The 15609-nt window shown below is 62.2% G+C and overlaps 2 protein-coding genes across 3 annotated transcripts in view; one reads left to right on the top strand and one right to left on the bottom strand.

The window, feature by feature from the left end:
- Nucleotides 1–15609, bottom strand: part of SLC5A10 (solute carrier family 5 member 10) — a 49737-nt gene that overhangs the window by 342 nt on the left and 33786 nt on the right. The window contains exons 10-14 of one of the 2 annotated variants that reach the window (XM_031467492.2): nt 6544–6651; nt 4243–4393; nt 622–790; nt 304–519; nt 56–113 (exon numbers count right to left, since the gene is read on the bottom strand). In XM_031467492.2, the coding sequence (XP_031323352.1) occupies nt 56–113; nt 304–519; nt 622–790; nt 4243–4393; nt 6544–6651 (702 nt within the window). The remainder of the gene's footprint in view (nt 1–55; nt 114–303; nt 520–621; nt 791–4242; nt 4394–6543; nt 6652–15609) is intronic. The other variant, XM_064494827.1, reaches the window with a different exon arrangement.
- Nucleotides 12513–15609, top strand: part of FAM83G (family with sequence similarity 83 member G) — a 28498-nt gene continuing 25401 nt past the window's right edge. Inside the window, exon 1 of the mRNA XM_010993583.3 lies at nt 12513–13440. Coding sequence (XP_010991885.3) covers nt 12919–13440 — 522 coding nt within the window. The 5' untranslated portion in view covers nt 12513–12918. The remainder of the gene's footprint in view (nt 13441–15609) is intronic.

Here is a 15609-nt window from a genome sequence, read left to right on the forward strand (position 1 = left end):
AGGGCCACAGGGCCACGCCTGGCGTCCCTGCCTCGGCCTAGGGCCACACACACACCTGTTTTGGCTCCTGAGGGCAGGTCCTGAGCCAGGGTCCACCAGGTAAGGTTCTCGATCTGCAAGGAACGGATAGGGGTGGGGTGGGGGATAGGATGGGGAGGGGCCCAGAGGGGATCAGGAGTCAGTGGGCAAAGAGGGCAGCTGAGTTCAAAAAGGGCCGGGGCCCAGGGCCAGACAGGGTTACAAGTCAGGAGCTAGAAAGTTCTTGAGTCAGAGAAGGTCAGGGTCAGGGTCCAGGCAGCTCACCTGAACGCTCTGGGGGGGTGGCGTCAGCAGGCTCCCGGCCACCACCACGGCCGCACTGAGCACAAAGAGGGCGATGGCAAAGTGCAGGTAGTGGATGCTGCCCAGGATGGCGGGACGTGTGTCAGGGCGGCCACAGGGCAGGGCCGGGTGCAGGAACTCCAGGACCAGCCTCGCGGCACCCGCCGCCAGCCCCGCCATCAGGCCCCAGAAGGCCCCCTGGGGAGGCGGAGGCAGGGCAGCTGGGGCCTCAGGAGCAGATGTGACCCAGGCCCGACCCCACTTCCTGACCCCCACCCCAGCTCTCCCCCTCCCACCCACCTGCTCGTTGGCCCGCCGCCAGAAGATGCCCAGGACGAAAATGGCGGTCACCGGCGGGGCCAGGGAGCTGGTCACTGACTGCATGTAGATGAAGAGCTGCCCGCTGTTGGAGCCCTGCAGGACGGGGATCCAGGCCACGCTCACGCCGACCAGCACTATGATGACCAGCCTGTGGCGGCAGTGGGCAGCCGTCCCTCCAGACCCTTCCTAGCCCTCCCCCACCGCCCCCTACCCACCCTGGCCACTCAGGCTTGCTTTCCATCTGTCCCCTGCTGCCCCCTCCAGCCTCCCCCGGGCCCCTGGCCCACTCCTCCAAGGACAAGGCCAGTTCTGCTTGCTCCAGTCCCTTTCTTGGCTCCCTGCTGCCTGAGGAACCGCCCCCAACTCAGCCTGTCTGCCCGTTCTCATCCCTGGGGTCTCAGAGAGGCCTCTGACCCAGTGGTCTCCCTTTGTCTTCAGGGCACCGCCCCAACCTCTCCGTGCGCACTGCCCACTCCCACTCCGGGCTGGCAGCCCCGGGCAGGCAGCAGTCTCCCTGCCTTAGCTCACAGCTGCGTCTCCTGATACGCGGTAGGTCTCAATGACTGCGGGAAGGACCCACTGCCCTCACATTCTGGCCACACTGGCCTCCTGGCTGGTCCTCCAACCCTGGAGGGCCGCCGCAGGAGCTGTGACCTCCAGCTGGCACATCCTCCGCCCCCTCCAGCCCTTGGCAGTGGACAGGGTGACCTCTGTCCCGAGTGCAAGGTTTGGAGCCCGGTGCTCTGGGTTTGGCAGAGGACCCGGTCTCAGCTGTGATGCCCCTTCCCCTCCCTACCCTGCATTGGTTCCTCCTGCCAGCTCCTGCCTGCCTCCCGCTGGGCGTGGGCCCCTCCACAGCAGGGCCGCGCTGCACAAACAAAGCACCAGGAGGAGCCCACTGAGAGCAGGGCGCTGCTCTACGGGCCCAGACTTGGTGATGAGCGGGCCAGCACCAGAATCGAGCAAAGAAAACAGATGACCCTGTCACCCTGAGGGAGCCAGAGGAAGCACCAATCCAGGAGGGCTTCCAGGAGGAGGGAACCCTGCAGCCTTGAAGGGGTGTGGGACCAGGCGCTGGGGCGAGGTGTCTTATATGCTCCTCCCTGGCCGAGCACCCCTCACCCACGTCCTGCGTCAGCTGGGCAGCCCTAACCCCTCAGGTGGGTGATGGGTGAACCCCCCTGGAACCCTAGACAGGATGGCAGGAGTGACAGAGGCCACGTGCGCAGCTGGGGTGGGGCTGCTTCCTGCCCACCTGCCTCCCTTCCTTCCCTCCAGGCCTGCGGGGGAGGGTGGAGGAAGGAGGCGCCCCCTTGATTAAGGCTAATTAGCCCTCCGCCGGCAGGCAGCCGGGCGCTGTCCTCTTCAAAGGCACCGGCAGGCTCCGCCCCGCCCTCCTTGCGCACAGGCACCTCGTCTGACACAGGCTCAGCACCCCCAGCCAGGCCTGAAGTGGGGCCCTGGCCTTGCCGCCCTCCTCTGACTCAGCTGCCACCAGGCTGCAGAGGAACCCCCACCCCAGAGGCTGCTCCTTCTGCCTGGAGTGCCCTTCTCAGCTCCTCCCCTAGCAACAGCCCCGCCCCATGTTCCAAGGCTCAGCTCAAGGCCCTCCTCCTCCAGGAGGTCTTTCAGATGCCTTCCCCATCTCACCCCACTCTCAGCCCTCAGGGTCACCGGCCCCCTCCAAGGCCCCAGGGCTGCAGCGTGGTCACAGGAGAGCCCCTCAAGGGCGGGGGCTCTGAGTTCTCCCTGGGTCTCCTCTATGGCCCAGCTCGATGCAGGGTTCCAGGGAGGCCCGGCACTAGGGGACTGAATAACAGAGAAGGGTAGACGTAGGGGGTGCGGGGAGGACAGGGGAGCGGGGCTGGGGACTGGCAAAGATCGGAGCCCCTGGTGTGAGGATGTCATGCCCCCAGGCCCGTGACCACTCCTCCGGCCTCCGCAACCTGAGGGGACTGGTGGGGTCCCCAGCATCCCCATGACGGCCTTCTTCCCAGGCGTCCGGGTGCCCCCTCTCGGTGAGGCCCACCTCTCCTTTGATTGAGGCTCCAGAGATCCCAGACCCCACACAGCTAGAAACAAAGCTTGAACGGTGCTGTTTTAGGCAGAAGGAGGCTGGAGGTGTTGGGGGTGTCCCAGTGCTTCAAGAGGGAGGGGTAGTAGGGCTAAGCCCTGGCTTGACGCCCAGCATTGGGCCCTCTCCCCTCGACTGGACTGGCCGCGGAGAAAACTAGGCCCAGAGAGGGTGTGCAGCTGGGCCGGCATCACACAGCGGCATGCCCAGGGCAGGGAGGGGCGGCCTGGGCTGACAGGCAGGGGACAAGGTGGGTCAAGGGCACCATGTGGGGGACGAGCGCACACAGAGGGGAGACCAGCTCAGGACTCGGGCTTCAGCTGGGAGCAGGAGGCCAGGAAGTAGCAGGCAGGGACAGGGAGCTACCAAGGGGGCACTGAGGCTGCCAGGGTCCAGGCCGGGGCCAAGGCACACCCAGGGCAGCAGGGCATCGTCTGGATCCCAGTTCCCAAGAAGCCAGAGCATGGAAGGGCTCAGGGAGGGGCCGGCCGGACAGGTGGGGAAGCTGCTGGCTGGGAGAGGTGGTCCAGGTGCTGAGGGAGAGCCTCCTGTTCTGGGATCCTGCACGTGAGCTCACACCTGCCGTCTGGCGTGTCCCGACAGGGCCCAGCTGTTTTGCGTCACTAGGACGACTAGACCCCACCCTGAGGATGGGTGCCACAGGCTCCCGGCCAGAGAGGGCACTGTTGGCAGAGCCCAGCACCAGAGGGCCGGGCACCTGGACCGGCAGAGTCGGGGCCTCATGGCTCGGAGGGAGACAGGTGGGGTGGAGCCCGAGAGGGCCCGTACAGACACATATGCCCATACCTGGAGGTACCAACCCCTCATCATTCACTGCTGAGCTTACCCCGAAAGGACTCCCAAGTACTTGGGGATGGGGGGCTGGGCCAGCACAGACCCTGCCTGCCCCCGTGGGGAGGGGGATCGGGACACCAGTTGGACCTACAAGGGCCACATGTGCTGTGGGGGCAATTGGGCAACAGTCCCTGTCGGAGGCTTCAAGGGGAGGGGGTATCAGAGAGGGCTGCGTGGAGGAGGGGCACTTGAGCAGAGTCTAGAAAGATCGGGTGAGCCATTGAAATAATGAGGAGGGGACAAGGAGGGCTAGGAGGAAATGGGCAGAAGCTCAGTGGGGCCAGGGGCATGGGGGCCAGAGGGACAGCTCTGGCCCAAGTGTGGCCACCCCTGAGTATGGGCTCCCAGCCCTCTCTGTGGCAGCTGGGAACCATCGTGGGCTAGGGGCTCAGATTTGGGGAAGACAGAGAAATCTTTGGATGGTCAGGGAAGGGGGGCTCTCCCTGGCAGAAATTCCCTCAGAGACTCTGCTCAGAGTAAGAGATGCATCCAAGGCGAGGGTTATGGCCATAACGGGGTGGCCAAGAGAGTGACGTGGATGGCAGCGTGGGCAGGGTGCTCTAGGCTCTTCTCCCCTCCCCTTGCTGGCGAAGTCCTTTCTCCAACTGGCAAACTCCTATGCACCCCTCAAAGCCCATCTCTGGTGGTGCGGCCCCTCCCCCGGCACATACCGCCCCACCAGCAGCAGCTCCCGTTCGCCGGCCTGGGGCCGCAGCCGCCTCCAGATGTCCATGGTGAAGAGGGCACTGCTGCTGTTGAAGATGGAGGTCAGCGACGACATGAGTGCGGCCATCATCACGGCGATCATCAGGCCCCGTAGACCTGGGGCGGGGACAGGGGCCGCTGTGAACCTGCCTGGGCCCCACCCTGGCCCCCGCGAGCCCTCTGGCTGGGTCCGCTGTCTGAGGCCCCCCAGTCGGCTTCAGCCACTCACAAGTCCTTGCGAGCAGAGGGCCAGGAGGCAGGAGGCTGAGGGTGTTTGAGGTGCTGGGAGAGAGACCGCGACGCCACAGCTGGGGACAACTGTGGGGTGGCCTGCTGGCCACCAGGGTCTTGGGTGTCATTGTCTCTCCTGCTGCTGGAGCTGTTCTCAGCTTCTCGTTTCTGCTGAGCTCCCATCTGACAGAGCACCTTCTCACCCAGACTTCATTTGACAGATGAGGAGGATGGAAGCTCAGAGAGGGGAAGAGAGTTGCCCAGGGTCGCACAGCAGGATGGAGGAAGAACTCAGGGGTGGGGCGGGGCAGTGGGGAAGGAGGGACCTCAGCCTGGAGGCCATGCCCTGGGCAGGGCGCAGAGGCCCAGCGTCTGGGTTCTCCTGATACTTCCTGAGTGTGGCCGCCCCGGCAGGCACAGGGGCTCCCCTTTCTTGCTGGTTCTGAGGAAGAAGAGATGTGGTTCCCAGATGGGTGAGAAAAATCCACCTGGCCATTGGCTGAATCGAGCGAGGGGCCCCCCTGAGGTGGGTGAAGCTCTGCTGTGCAAAGCCTTCTGCGGGTCACGGGGCTTGAGAGGGGCTGAGGGTGCGGAGGACTCAGTGCTGTGCGGCTTCAGGCTGGTCGCTTCCCCTCTCTGGGTTTTGGCCTGAGTCTGTCTCCAAGGCCTTTCGTGCTTTTTCTTCAAGCACCTCCTCCACCTCTGCAGATTCCCTGTCTGTCCTCCACCGCACCGCAGCTCCTCCACACACACACCCCCGCCCAAGGATAAGCCACTTCCCCGGAGGGCTCGGTGTGACAGGGGCCTTTGGTTGCCTGGCCCTGGTTCTGTGTCTGACCTGCAGTGTGACCCCCAGGCATCCCACGGCCCTCTCTGTTCACTTGTTAGGCTGATGGGGATGGGGCCCGGAGGAAATTGAATTGAATCATGGTTTTCCCCCCAAACATTTCTCCAACCTTCTCCTGCTCAGGGAGCTGGGTTAACTGGGGCCTTATTCCATTTCTCAGACGGGGAGCTCAAGGCCTGGAGAGGGGTGACGGCCCAACAAGGGCCGGCTGTCAGCCCTGGGGGCTGAGTGATCCCCTAGAACAGAAGGGAAGGGAGACCCCGAGGGGGGACCCACAGTGTGGCCAAGCCTCGCGTCAGGCAGGGTCCCCAGGTCACTGACTTTAATCCCAGGGAAAACAATGAGGGGTGAGTCATTACCTCCAATTTACAAATGAGGACAGGAAAGCGGAGAAGTGACTTGCCCCAGATATCTCGGCCAGCAAGTGGCAGAGCCTGGTCAGCTCCGGGAGGGAGGGACAGGGCGGGGCCAGGAAGCTCCTCTTTTTGTTTAGGTTGGACCACACCCCTGGCCACGTGGCTCCTGCCTGCATACCTCCCATGTTCTCAGTTGGCCCGCAGGGTCTCGGGGGAGGCAGAAGCTGCAGTCTCATGGTGGGGGCCGGGGCTCATGGGGGACCTGGTACAGTAAGCGGTGGGCTTGGGGCCAGAGAGACTGGGGCCTGTGTCTCAGCCGCAAGCTACAAGCTGTGGACAAGTCATCTTCCTCTCTGTGCCTCAGTTTCCCCATCTGTAAAATGCAGCTAAAACCCCTACCTCACAGCCCTAAATAAGGAGCAGTTTGCAGAAGGGCCTGGTGCCCAGGGGGCCTGAAAGGGGAGAAGTGGAGGCCTTTCTCCAGGGTCGGGGCATTGCAGGTGAGGACCAGCCTGGAGGCAGATCCCAGGGTTCAGGGCCCAGCTTTGCAGCTCACTGGCCACGTGACCTTGGCCAGGCCACCCTGGGTCTCCTCTCTGCCCTCTCTCAAGTGGGGATGCTGCCAACAGCAGCTTTGGTTCTCGAGAGGAGGACGCGAGTTAATCCCACGCGAAGCCCTCACACTGGGTGCCGTCCCCTTTCTATTATTACTTTCCTCTCTTCCCTTGCCCGCAGAACGTCCCACCTGGATGTCACACTGCGTCCAGAGTGGCCTCCACAGCCCCAGGGCCCCTCACCCCGCTGGCCCCTCCTGGACCCGGCCGGAGCCTCACCTGTGGGCATTAGCTCCATGACCAGCTTGGGGTAGGCGATGTTGGAGCAGCCGATCTCGGCCCCGCAGGCCCGCAGGCACTCGGACGGCACCACACAGCCCACATCATCTGCGTGAGAGGGATGTCCAGTGTCCCACACCCACCGCCTACCGCCCCTCTCGACAGCTGTGGACACCTAGGGGGGCGAGACCAGACCCTCGCTCACCACCTCCCACCTCTGCTGCTTGGTCCTGGGCTCAGCCTCCCAGCCCAGGGTGTCCAGGATGGGACTGGGCTCTGAGAACACCTCTGCCTGTTGTCCATGTCACGACACCATCTCCCCGTCTCCACACCAGGCCGGGGGCTCCTCTGAAGTGCGGCCCTGCCCAGGTGAGCATCAGTCCACTGTCTGAGCCCGTCTCCCTCCCTCGACCTCCTGCCCCCAGGCCACTCTCCCCAGATGGAGGCTGGAGACAGAACCCTTCCCTGCCTGGACCTTAGCTGTCTCCAGCAGCTCCCGGGGGACTCGAAATAAAACCATGAAGGGAGTCTCTCCGCTCCATCAGCCAGGCTCCTGGCTCTCCCAGGCCTTCCCTGGGCCTGCTCAGAAGTCACCTCCATCTGAAGTAACCCACCCCCTCTCCCGGCGTCCCCTCCCCTCCGACGACAAGGGCCGGAGAGATGGGGACTCGGCTTTGCTGTGGAAGCTCCCCAGCAGCGGGAGCGTGGACAGGAACCCATGATGTCCTGGGCCTCAGGACATCATGGCCAGTCTCCCCAGCCAGCTGCTTGGGGCGGGGGGCCGGCGGAAAGGGGCCCGTGGGACGCTGCTCCTTCACCGCCCACGGCAGCCGGCGGTGCGCCTCTGCCCGCCCACCAGCCTGTGCGGGTCATGGAGCGTCGACCCCGAGTGTTCTGCTTCCTCCAGGAAATACTCCTGAAACACTTCTGGCCCCAATGCCCGGATTTTCAGCCGAGCCCACGGAGGAAAGAGCAGAGCAAGCAAACAGGAGATGGAGATTCCGGGGAAAGGTGAGGAGCAGGAGCCGCCGGACCAGCAGGCGGAGACCGGGGGCGGGAACGCGGCCTCCTGGGCACAGGGGCCCGTCTGGGGGGGAAGCTCCCACGGGGCAGGCGTCCACGTTTCTGTGACTCAGGGCACTCCTGGGTGAATGTCCCTCCTTAGGTGCCTGACCCTCTAGGGAGGGTCTCAGATCCCCTCCTCTGGGCCAGGGTGTCACCCCCCCCCACCCCGGACCCCGCATCCCCGTCTCCGGTCCAGCCTCTCCTGAGCCCCAGGCTTCCAGGACCTCTGCCCCTCAGCTCCCGGGCCTCCCTCTTCCCTCCCCCCACCCCCAGCCCAAGGCTTCGCTGTGGCTCTGTCTCCTCCTGCCTCCCACCGGGGCACCAGCTCCTCGCTGCCTCCCCCCAGCCCCCTCTATCCTCTTAAATCACAGCTTTGCTCATACCACTTACTTCCCAGGAACCCCGTCCCCACCCAACCCGGAGCCCATGGCTTCCTGGAAAACAATCCTTCCCAGGGCATTCGAGGCCCCTGAGGACTGACCCTAAGCCCTCCCATCCCAGCACCAGGGCCAGCCGCCCAGGCCTGCTTGCGTGTTCTCACACACACCCAGCGTGTCGATGCCTGTGTGCCTTTGCCTCTTGGGGCTTCGTTCCTACCCTTGTTAACTCCCTTGTCATGGCCCCTCACAGAGGGCTTGTCCTTTGAGGCCTTCCACAACTCCCCCACCCCCAACGCAGAAAAGCTTCCTCCCCAGGGCTCCTACAGCCCAGGGTTGAATCACAATGGTCTGTTTGCATAGTTTACCTCCCCCACCAGACTGGGAGCTCCCCAAGGGTAGACACTGGCTTTGAATCATCTCCTCTCCCACGTATCACCCAGCTCAGGGCTGGGCTCAGAGATACTCTGTGAACAGTTGTGAATGAATGAGTGAGTCAACGAGTGAATGGTTGGGAGGAAGAGGAAAGGCACAGAAGGAGAAGGGGAAAGGGAGAAAGGAGCCTACAAAGTGCAGTGAAGGAGTTCAGGCACTGCTTGATCCAGCTGTCCCACCCTACTACCCTCCATTCACCAGTAGTGGAGATGAGAGAACTCAGGACCAGAAAGGGCATAACTTGCCTAGGACACACAGTCAGACCCAGGACAGAGCCAGGAGTCCTGTGGCAGGACTCCGGGTGCCACTGGGGGCCAGCATTCAGAGGGCAGGTGACCGGCCCCTCCTGACAGGTTCTGGGCTTGGACTGGCTGGCTCTGACACTTGGGGAGGACCCAGCCCTCCTGGGAGGAACAGGTGAGGAGTCACAGCCACATAATGGCTCAAAAAGCCCGAGTCAGGAGATTCTGGCGGAGTTTATTACACCTATTTCAGCCCATTCCAGGCTCCTGGGATAGGGCACTGCCTCTGGGCACCGCTGGCCCATCTACCTGAGTGTTTGTGCTGAACAGCAAGAAAGAGAAACCTCTCCTTTGTGACAGCATCAGAGGTGTTGCCACTTAAACAAAGTTCCCGTATGTGCCAACTCAGGAGGGAGCGGCCCCAGGCCAGGGAGGCCAAGGAGGCCAGGGGACTGGGCAAGGGGCACTTGGCTTTGCCAGTGTCGCGGGTCCTGCGGGGCCGCCATTACGTCAGCAACCCCGCCCAGCCAGGCCCACACCTTAAGCCTGAGGGACGCCTCTCTCCCTGCCCCCCAGGTCTTCCAAAGTGATCCACAGATTCAGTGCAACCCCTCTCAAAATTCCAATGATATTTTGCCAGAAATAGAAAAATAAACGTACTGAAGTATTTGCATTGAACCATAAAAGACCCTAAGTAGCCGAAGGAATCTTAAGAAAGAAAAACAAAGCTGGAGGCATCACATTTCCTGATTCCAAACCAAATCACGAAGCTACAGTAATCAGAGTTGTGAGCTAGTCACACAAAAACAGACACACGGATCAAAGGAACAGAACGGAAAGCCTAGAAATAAACCAATGGTCAACTGATCTATGACAAAGGAGGCAAGGATGTACAGTGGCGCAAGGACAGCCTCTTCAATAAATGCAGTCGGGAGAATGGACAGCCACGTGCAAAAGGATGCAACCGGACCCCATCTCACAGGTCACAAAACCAACTCAAAGCAGCTGAAAGATCTGAACAATGACCAGAAGCTGTAAACTACCAGAAGAAAACAGCGGTGGTGAGCTTCTTGACAAGAGTCTTGGCGATGACTTTTTGGATTTGACACCAAAAGCAAAGACAAAATAAAGCAAAAAACAAAAACAACAATAACAACCCCCAAAACACAAAAAAGAAGTGGGGCTCCATCAAACTGAAACGCTTCTGCACAGCAAAGGACACAGCCATCACGAGGAAGAGGCAGCCTGCGGAATGGGGGAAGCACTTGCAAACTGTGCATCTGGTAAGTGGTTAATATCCCAAACATGTAAAATACTCCTACAACTCAATAGCAGAAACAAAACCCCATAAACAGACCCCCCAAAATCTGATTTAAAGATGGGCAGAGGAACTGAACAGACATCTTTCCAAAGGAAACATACAAATGGCCAACAGGTACATGAAAAGTTCCTGTACAACATCGCTAATCATTGGGGAAATGCAAATTAAAACCACAGTGAGCTATCACCTCACACCTGCTGGAATGACCGTTACCAAAAATACAAGAGATGACAAGAGTTGGAGAGGACGCAGAGAAAAGGGAAGCTTTGCACTGCCGGTGGGAATGTAAATCGGTGCAACCACCATGGAAACAGTCTGGAGGGTCCTTTAAAAATTATGACTAGAACTGCCATGTGATCCAGCAACCCCACATCTAGGTTGCATCTCGTAAGGGATTGAAATCACCATGTCGATGAGACACCTGCATTCCCATGTTCATTGCAGCATTGTTCACAAAAGCCCAGATGTGGAAACAGGAACCTAAGTGTCCCTCAACACTTAATGATGAACGGATAAGGAAGATGTGACATTTATACATATGAAGAAAATGTTATTCAGCCATGAGAAATAAAGACATCCTGCCATTTGCAACAATGTGAATGGAGCTTGAGGGTGTTATGCTGTGTGAAATAAGTCAGGCAGAGAAAGATAAATACTGTATGATATCCTTTTGTGTGGAAGCTAAAGATGTGGATCTCACAGACACAGAGACTAGAGTACTATGGAGTACTGGTCAGCGACAGAAAGGGACAAGTTACGGATACACACCGAGCTGACGAATCAGCAGAGAAGGGGTTCATGGTTGTCAGGGTCAGGGATGGACGTGTGGGTTTAGCTGTAAAGATGGACAGGTCTGCATCTTGACTGTGACAGAGGTTACACAAATCTACACACACACACACACAAATTGGTGAAATCTGAACAAGTTCTGCGTGCACAGCGGCGGCTTTCTGCCTGGGGCACTATCACACCACAGTTATGGGAGATGACACCCCAGGGGAAACGGCGCGTGCAGGGTGCACGCAAGCTCTCTGTTGCTTTTCTAACAGCTTCCTGTGAATCTATAATTATGGGCAGGTAACTGGAAGGCTGGAGGCCCTTCATCCCTGAGAGCCAGGACTCTGTTTCTGAGCCCCAGGGCCTCTGTGCAGAGGTGAGAACTGCAGAAGCTGCAGCCCAGGGAGGGTCTGGTGCTTCCCCCAGTGACCGAGGGTATAAATCAGGCTTCAGGACTCCTAGGGCAGTGCGTGCCACGGGACTGCCTCCCCGGCCTTCCTCCCAGGTGGGGTGGGGAGGATGCAGGTGTGTGTGCAGGGATGTGTGGGGCTGTGCCCAGGAAGCCCCCTGTGGGGCCAGAACGAGGTGCTGGACTTGAGGGGTCAGCGATGGGGACCACCATAGGGGTGTTCAGGCTAGGAGACAGCGGTCACTGCTCAGGGGAGCGGACCCTAGTGTGACGGCTTGACCGGAAGATGGATGGTGGTGAGGGTCCTGGGAGAGGGGGACTGGCTGGCCCAGGCCTAGACATGTCCCCAGCCTCATCAGCACAGAGCAGTACTCTCAGGCCCCAAACCCAGCAGAGTACATGGGAGCCCCATCCAGGGCAGGGGCGGGGGGACGGGAGGGAAGGGCTGAGCCAGGTGCCTGGCTGACTGGCTGTGGCACCTGACGGGGTGGGGGCTGTTGTTGGGCCAGGTTTAATGGGCCTTGCTGTCCCCACCCTGGCAGCCTGCTTTCAGATGTGGTTCCTGCACACCACGATAACCAGGGGCCCAAGCCCCAGGGATGTAGGGCAGAGAGCTGGGCCTGACCCCAGCCCACAGCTACCCTCTCTGGCCCTGCCCGCCCCGGGGTTCATGTGGGGCACTGCTCATCATGCAGGACCAGCCCTGCGTGGGGGGCCCTCCCAGCAGGGAGCAGGACTCAGACTGAAACTGGGTACCTGCTCTGTCTACACCGGGCTCTGTGAAGGCTCCTGAGGTTGGATCAGACCTGCCCTACCCCGGCCTTAACAGCTCCCAGCCCAGTTTCCCAACTCTACTTCCACGACTGGACAGTTGAGCATCTACAGCGACTTCCTCCTATCCCACCTGGAAACCGGGCGCAGGTAGGGCGGTGACCAACAGGCTGGGGAGAGGTGTGAGGCTGTTGGCTCGCTGTGTGTCCTCAGGAAGAACACTGTCCCATTCTGGGCTGCAAAGTTCCAGAAAATCTTAAGACTTCGGTCATTTTAGAATCCGGGCACCCGAGGCTGGTGGCAGAGGAGGAGACAGACGCACACCCGCCCGAGGTCTGTCTCCATCGAGGGTGGGGGTGAATCAGCTTCCGGCCCCGCCCCCGGCCGCACGTGACCGCAGGTGGCGACGGCGGGGTGGGCGGGGCGACACTTAGTCACCCGCCGCCGCCTGTGCGCCCGCTCCACCCGCGCCGCCCGGTAACCGAGCGCGGCCCGCGCCCCCGACCCCGCGCCCCGCCCGCCCGCGCGCCGCCCCGAGCCTTCCCCGCGCGGCCCCTCGGGTTGCCGATCGCGGCGCCCGGGGGTTTCGAGAGCCCGTCCCGTCCCAGAAGCGCTCGGGATGCGGGGCGCCGCCGGCAGCGGACTCCGGCCTCCCACTCTTGGAAACTTCTGGGAAGCTCCCCGGCTGCCCTAGTTCCCCCAGGAAGTTGCCCAGGGCCTCAGGCAGCTCCAGAACCCTCCGGGCCGTGGGGCTCCGCGTCCCGCGGGCGCCGCCCTCCGCCCGGCCCCTCCTCCGCGGCCGCCCCTCCCCGGTCCCGCCTGCCCTCTGACCTGAGCCTGCCTGGCGCGCCCCTCCCGCAGGCTCCCGAGGGCAGAGCAGCAGCGGGCGTCGCGAGGCCCGGCAGCGCGCTCGCCCCGGCCCCGGCCCCGCCGAGCGTCCGTCTCCCGCCGGCAGAGGCGCGCGCGGCCGGTCGCACCATGGCCTTCTCCCAGGTGCAGTGTCTGGACGACAGCCACGTCAACTGGCGCTCCAGCGAGTCCAAGCCCGAGTTCTTCTACAGCGAGGAGCAGCGGCTGGCGCTGGAGGCCCTGGTGGCCCGCGGCCCCGAGGCCTTCTACGAGGTGCTGAAGCGCGAGAACATCCGGGACTTCCTCTCTGAGCTGGAGCTCAGGCGCATCCTGGACACCATCGAAGTGTACGACCCGGGCTCCGAGGACCCTCGCGCCGCCGGCCAGCCGCAGGGGCCCGAGGACAGCAAAGCCGGAGACTGCCAGGAGGCCAGTGGGGCAGGTGGGGCCCCCACCGAGGCCGAGCTGCTGCCCTCGCTGGAGTACTGGCCCCAGAAGTCGGACCGCTCCATCCCGCAGCTGGACCTGGGCTGGCCGGACACCATCGCCTACCGCGGCGTGACCCGGGCCAGCGTCTACATGCAGCCCCCCATCGACGGGCAGGCCCACATCAAGGAGGTGGTTCGCAAGATGATCAGTCAGGCCCAGAAGGTGAGCCAGCGCTGGGCGGGAGCCCCGGAGAAGGAGCTGGCCGGGCGGGCCCGACCCTGCCCAGCACCTTGGCTGCACACACAGGCTCACTCAGAGCCCAGCCCCGCCTTCCGGCTGCCTCCCCTCCGGCCTTCGTAGGGTTCCTCTGTGTCTGTGAGAGGGACAGTGTGCCTGGGGCCTCTGGCAGGTGGCAGTGTGCTGCCTCGTCCCAGAGGGCCTTTGTGCCTTGTTGGGGGGTGTTTCTGCACTCCCTGGACCTGGCGAGCAGGTTCCCCAGAAGGTGCTGTGACGGGGTGGGGTGGGGAGGGAGCAGCGGGCTTTCTCTCACTGTCCCTCCGATGGCTCTGATTGACGCCTGAGAAGCCAGAGGCTCCCGCGCACACCTTAGCTTCCTGGAGTCGCTTTGGCGGGGTGGTGGAGGCAGTCTGGGGCGGAGGAGTAGGTGTGGGGACTGAGAGGTTGCCTGACTCCACCTGAAGCTGGCCTGGAGACCCAAGTTCCAATGTGCCTGTTTCCCGGCAGTGCTGGGCGACTGGCAGCGAGAGCTCACCCTCTCTGAGCCTCTTCATGAGCTCTGCAATGGCAGAGCCTTTCTGGCTGTCGCGCGATGGCGCGATCCTCGGGAGGGAACAGAGTGCACCCGGCTGAGGTGGTCCACCTGGGTAGGAGGGACCTTAAGCCTTGTCTGGACCTCCCTGGAGCGACCCCTGCTGGGCTGTGCAGCACGTGGAGCGTTCTAGCTGACACACACGTTCTGAGGAGGGTGCTCACCGACAGCAGAGACAGCCAAGACCACAAGCAGAACTGCCTTTCTGGGGTTTCAGAGCACATTCTGAGGGGACTGACGAAGCCTGCCTAGTGAGCTGTGTTCAGGAGGATTCTGAAGCCAGGTCTGGGCTCAGCAGAGGGCTCAGTGGTTAGCGTGTGGGTCCTGGCCTTGGGTTGTGGGGTGAGGTATTTCTAGTGGAGTCTCACCTCTTCACTGTTCCTGGCCCAGAGTGGGGCCCGAAACCGCACAAGACCCGAACCGTGGCTTTGGGGACCGTCCTGGCTGACAGACAGGGCCCAGGGGAGCTCTTGGGTAGAGACCAGAAGTGGGTCAGGTGCTGGAGGTGGCCGTGGCTTAAGTTTCCAGAAAGGTGGAGTCCCTGTCCCCGGAGGGGCCCAGCCCGGTCGGATAGCCTATGATGGGGAGGCTGGCTCTGGGCCTGATCCCAGGCAGCTCTGGGGCTTCGGGTTTCTGGTCTGTAAAATGGAGGTGGTGAGGATAAAAGCCGTAGAGACGGAATCGGGAATCGGGTGACGGACTGAGGAAGCGCTGGAGGAAGAGGAGGGGACAGGGCGGAGGAAGGGGCCTTCTCGGTGTTCAGGCTGAGGACCCACCCCACACCTGCGCGGGGTAGGAAGGCGCTGCTGACGGGGCTGGTGGGGGGGGCGGCAGGCGGGCTGGCTTGACGTCGTGGAACCCAGTCCCCTGGGAGGGCCTGCTGGGACCTCATTACTGAGCCTGTACCCCCTTTGCAAAAAGGCCCTGGGTAGGGGGCTTGACATGCTGTGTCAGGGTTCCCCCTCCTCCATGCCTCCCCCACATTAGGAGTAGGAAGGAGGCAGATCCCAGATCCCAGATGGCATGGGAACAGCTGGAGAGTCTAATCTCCCCCAGACAGAAAGACAGACGGCCTGGCCCAGTGATGGGGCCAGACAGAGGAGCCTGGGGCCAGGCTGAGCATGCGGGCCTCCTCCCCACGTCTCTGTGGCCAAGGCTGAGACCCAACCACCCCCTGCAGTCCCATGGGCCCCCCGAAATTTCATCTGCTTCCCACAAAGGCCTACCATGATTCTCAGCATCGCCCGTGTGAGGTGACAGACTGGGAGGAAGTCCACCCCGGGCCTGGAGCCCGGTCTGTGTGGTGCAGCTGGTGCCTTCCTGCAGCCCCCACGGTAGGCATCGCCCCCCTGCTTTCATCCGTCCTGGAGTGGGGGCTCACTGCTGAGCCCCCTACCCGCTCTCAGCACTCACAGCAGGGAGCGGCAGGAGGGCCCAGCAGGACTTATCTCAGAGGTGACAGAACCTCATCTTTCAGACGGGGACACGGAGGCACAGGGGCACAGCCCACAGCACCATGGGTGTGGGGAGCCGGTCCTGCTTTCCAGCCGGCATGCCTCCCT

This window comes from Camelus dromedarius, chromosome 16 (assembly GCF_036321535.1).
Source record: "Camelus dromedarius isolate mCamDro1 chromosome 16, mCamDro1.pat, whole genome shotgun sequence".
NCBI classification, from domain to species: Eukaryota; Metazoa; Chordata; class Mammalia; order Artiodactyla; family Camelidae; genus Camelus; species Camelus dromedarius.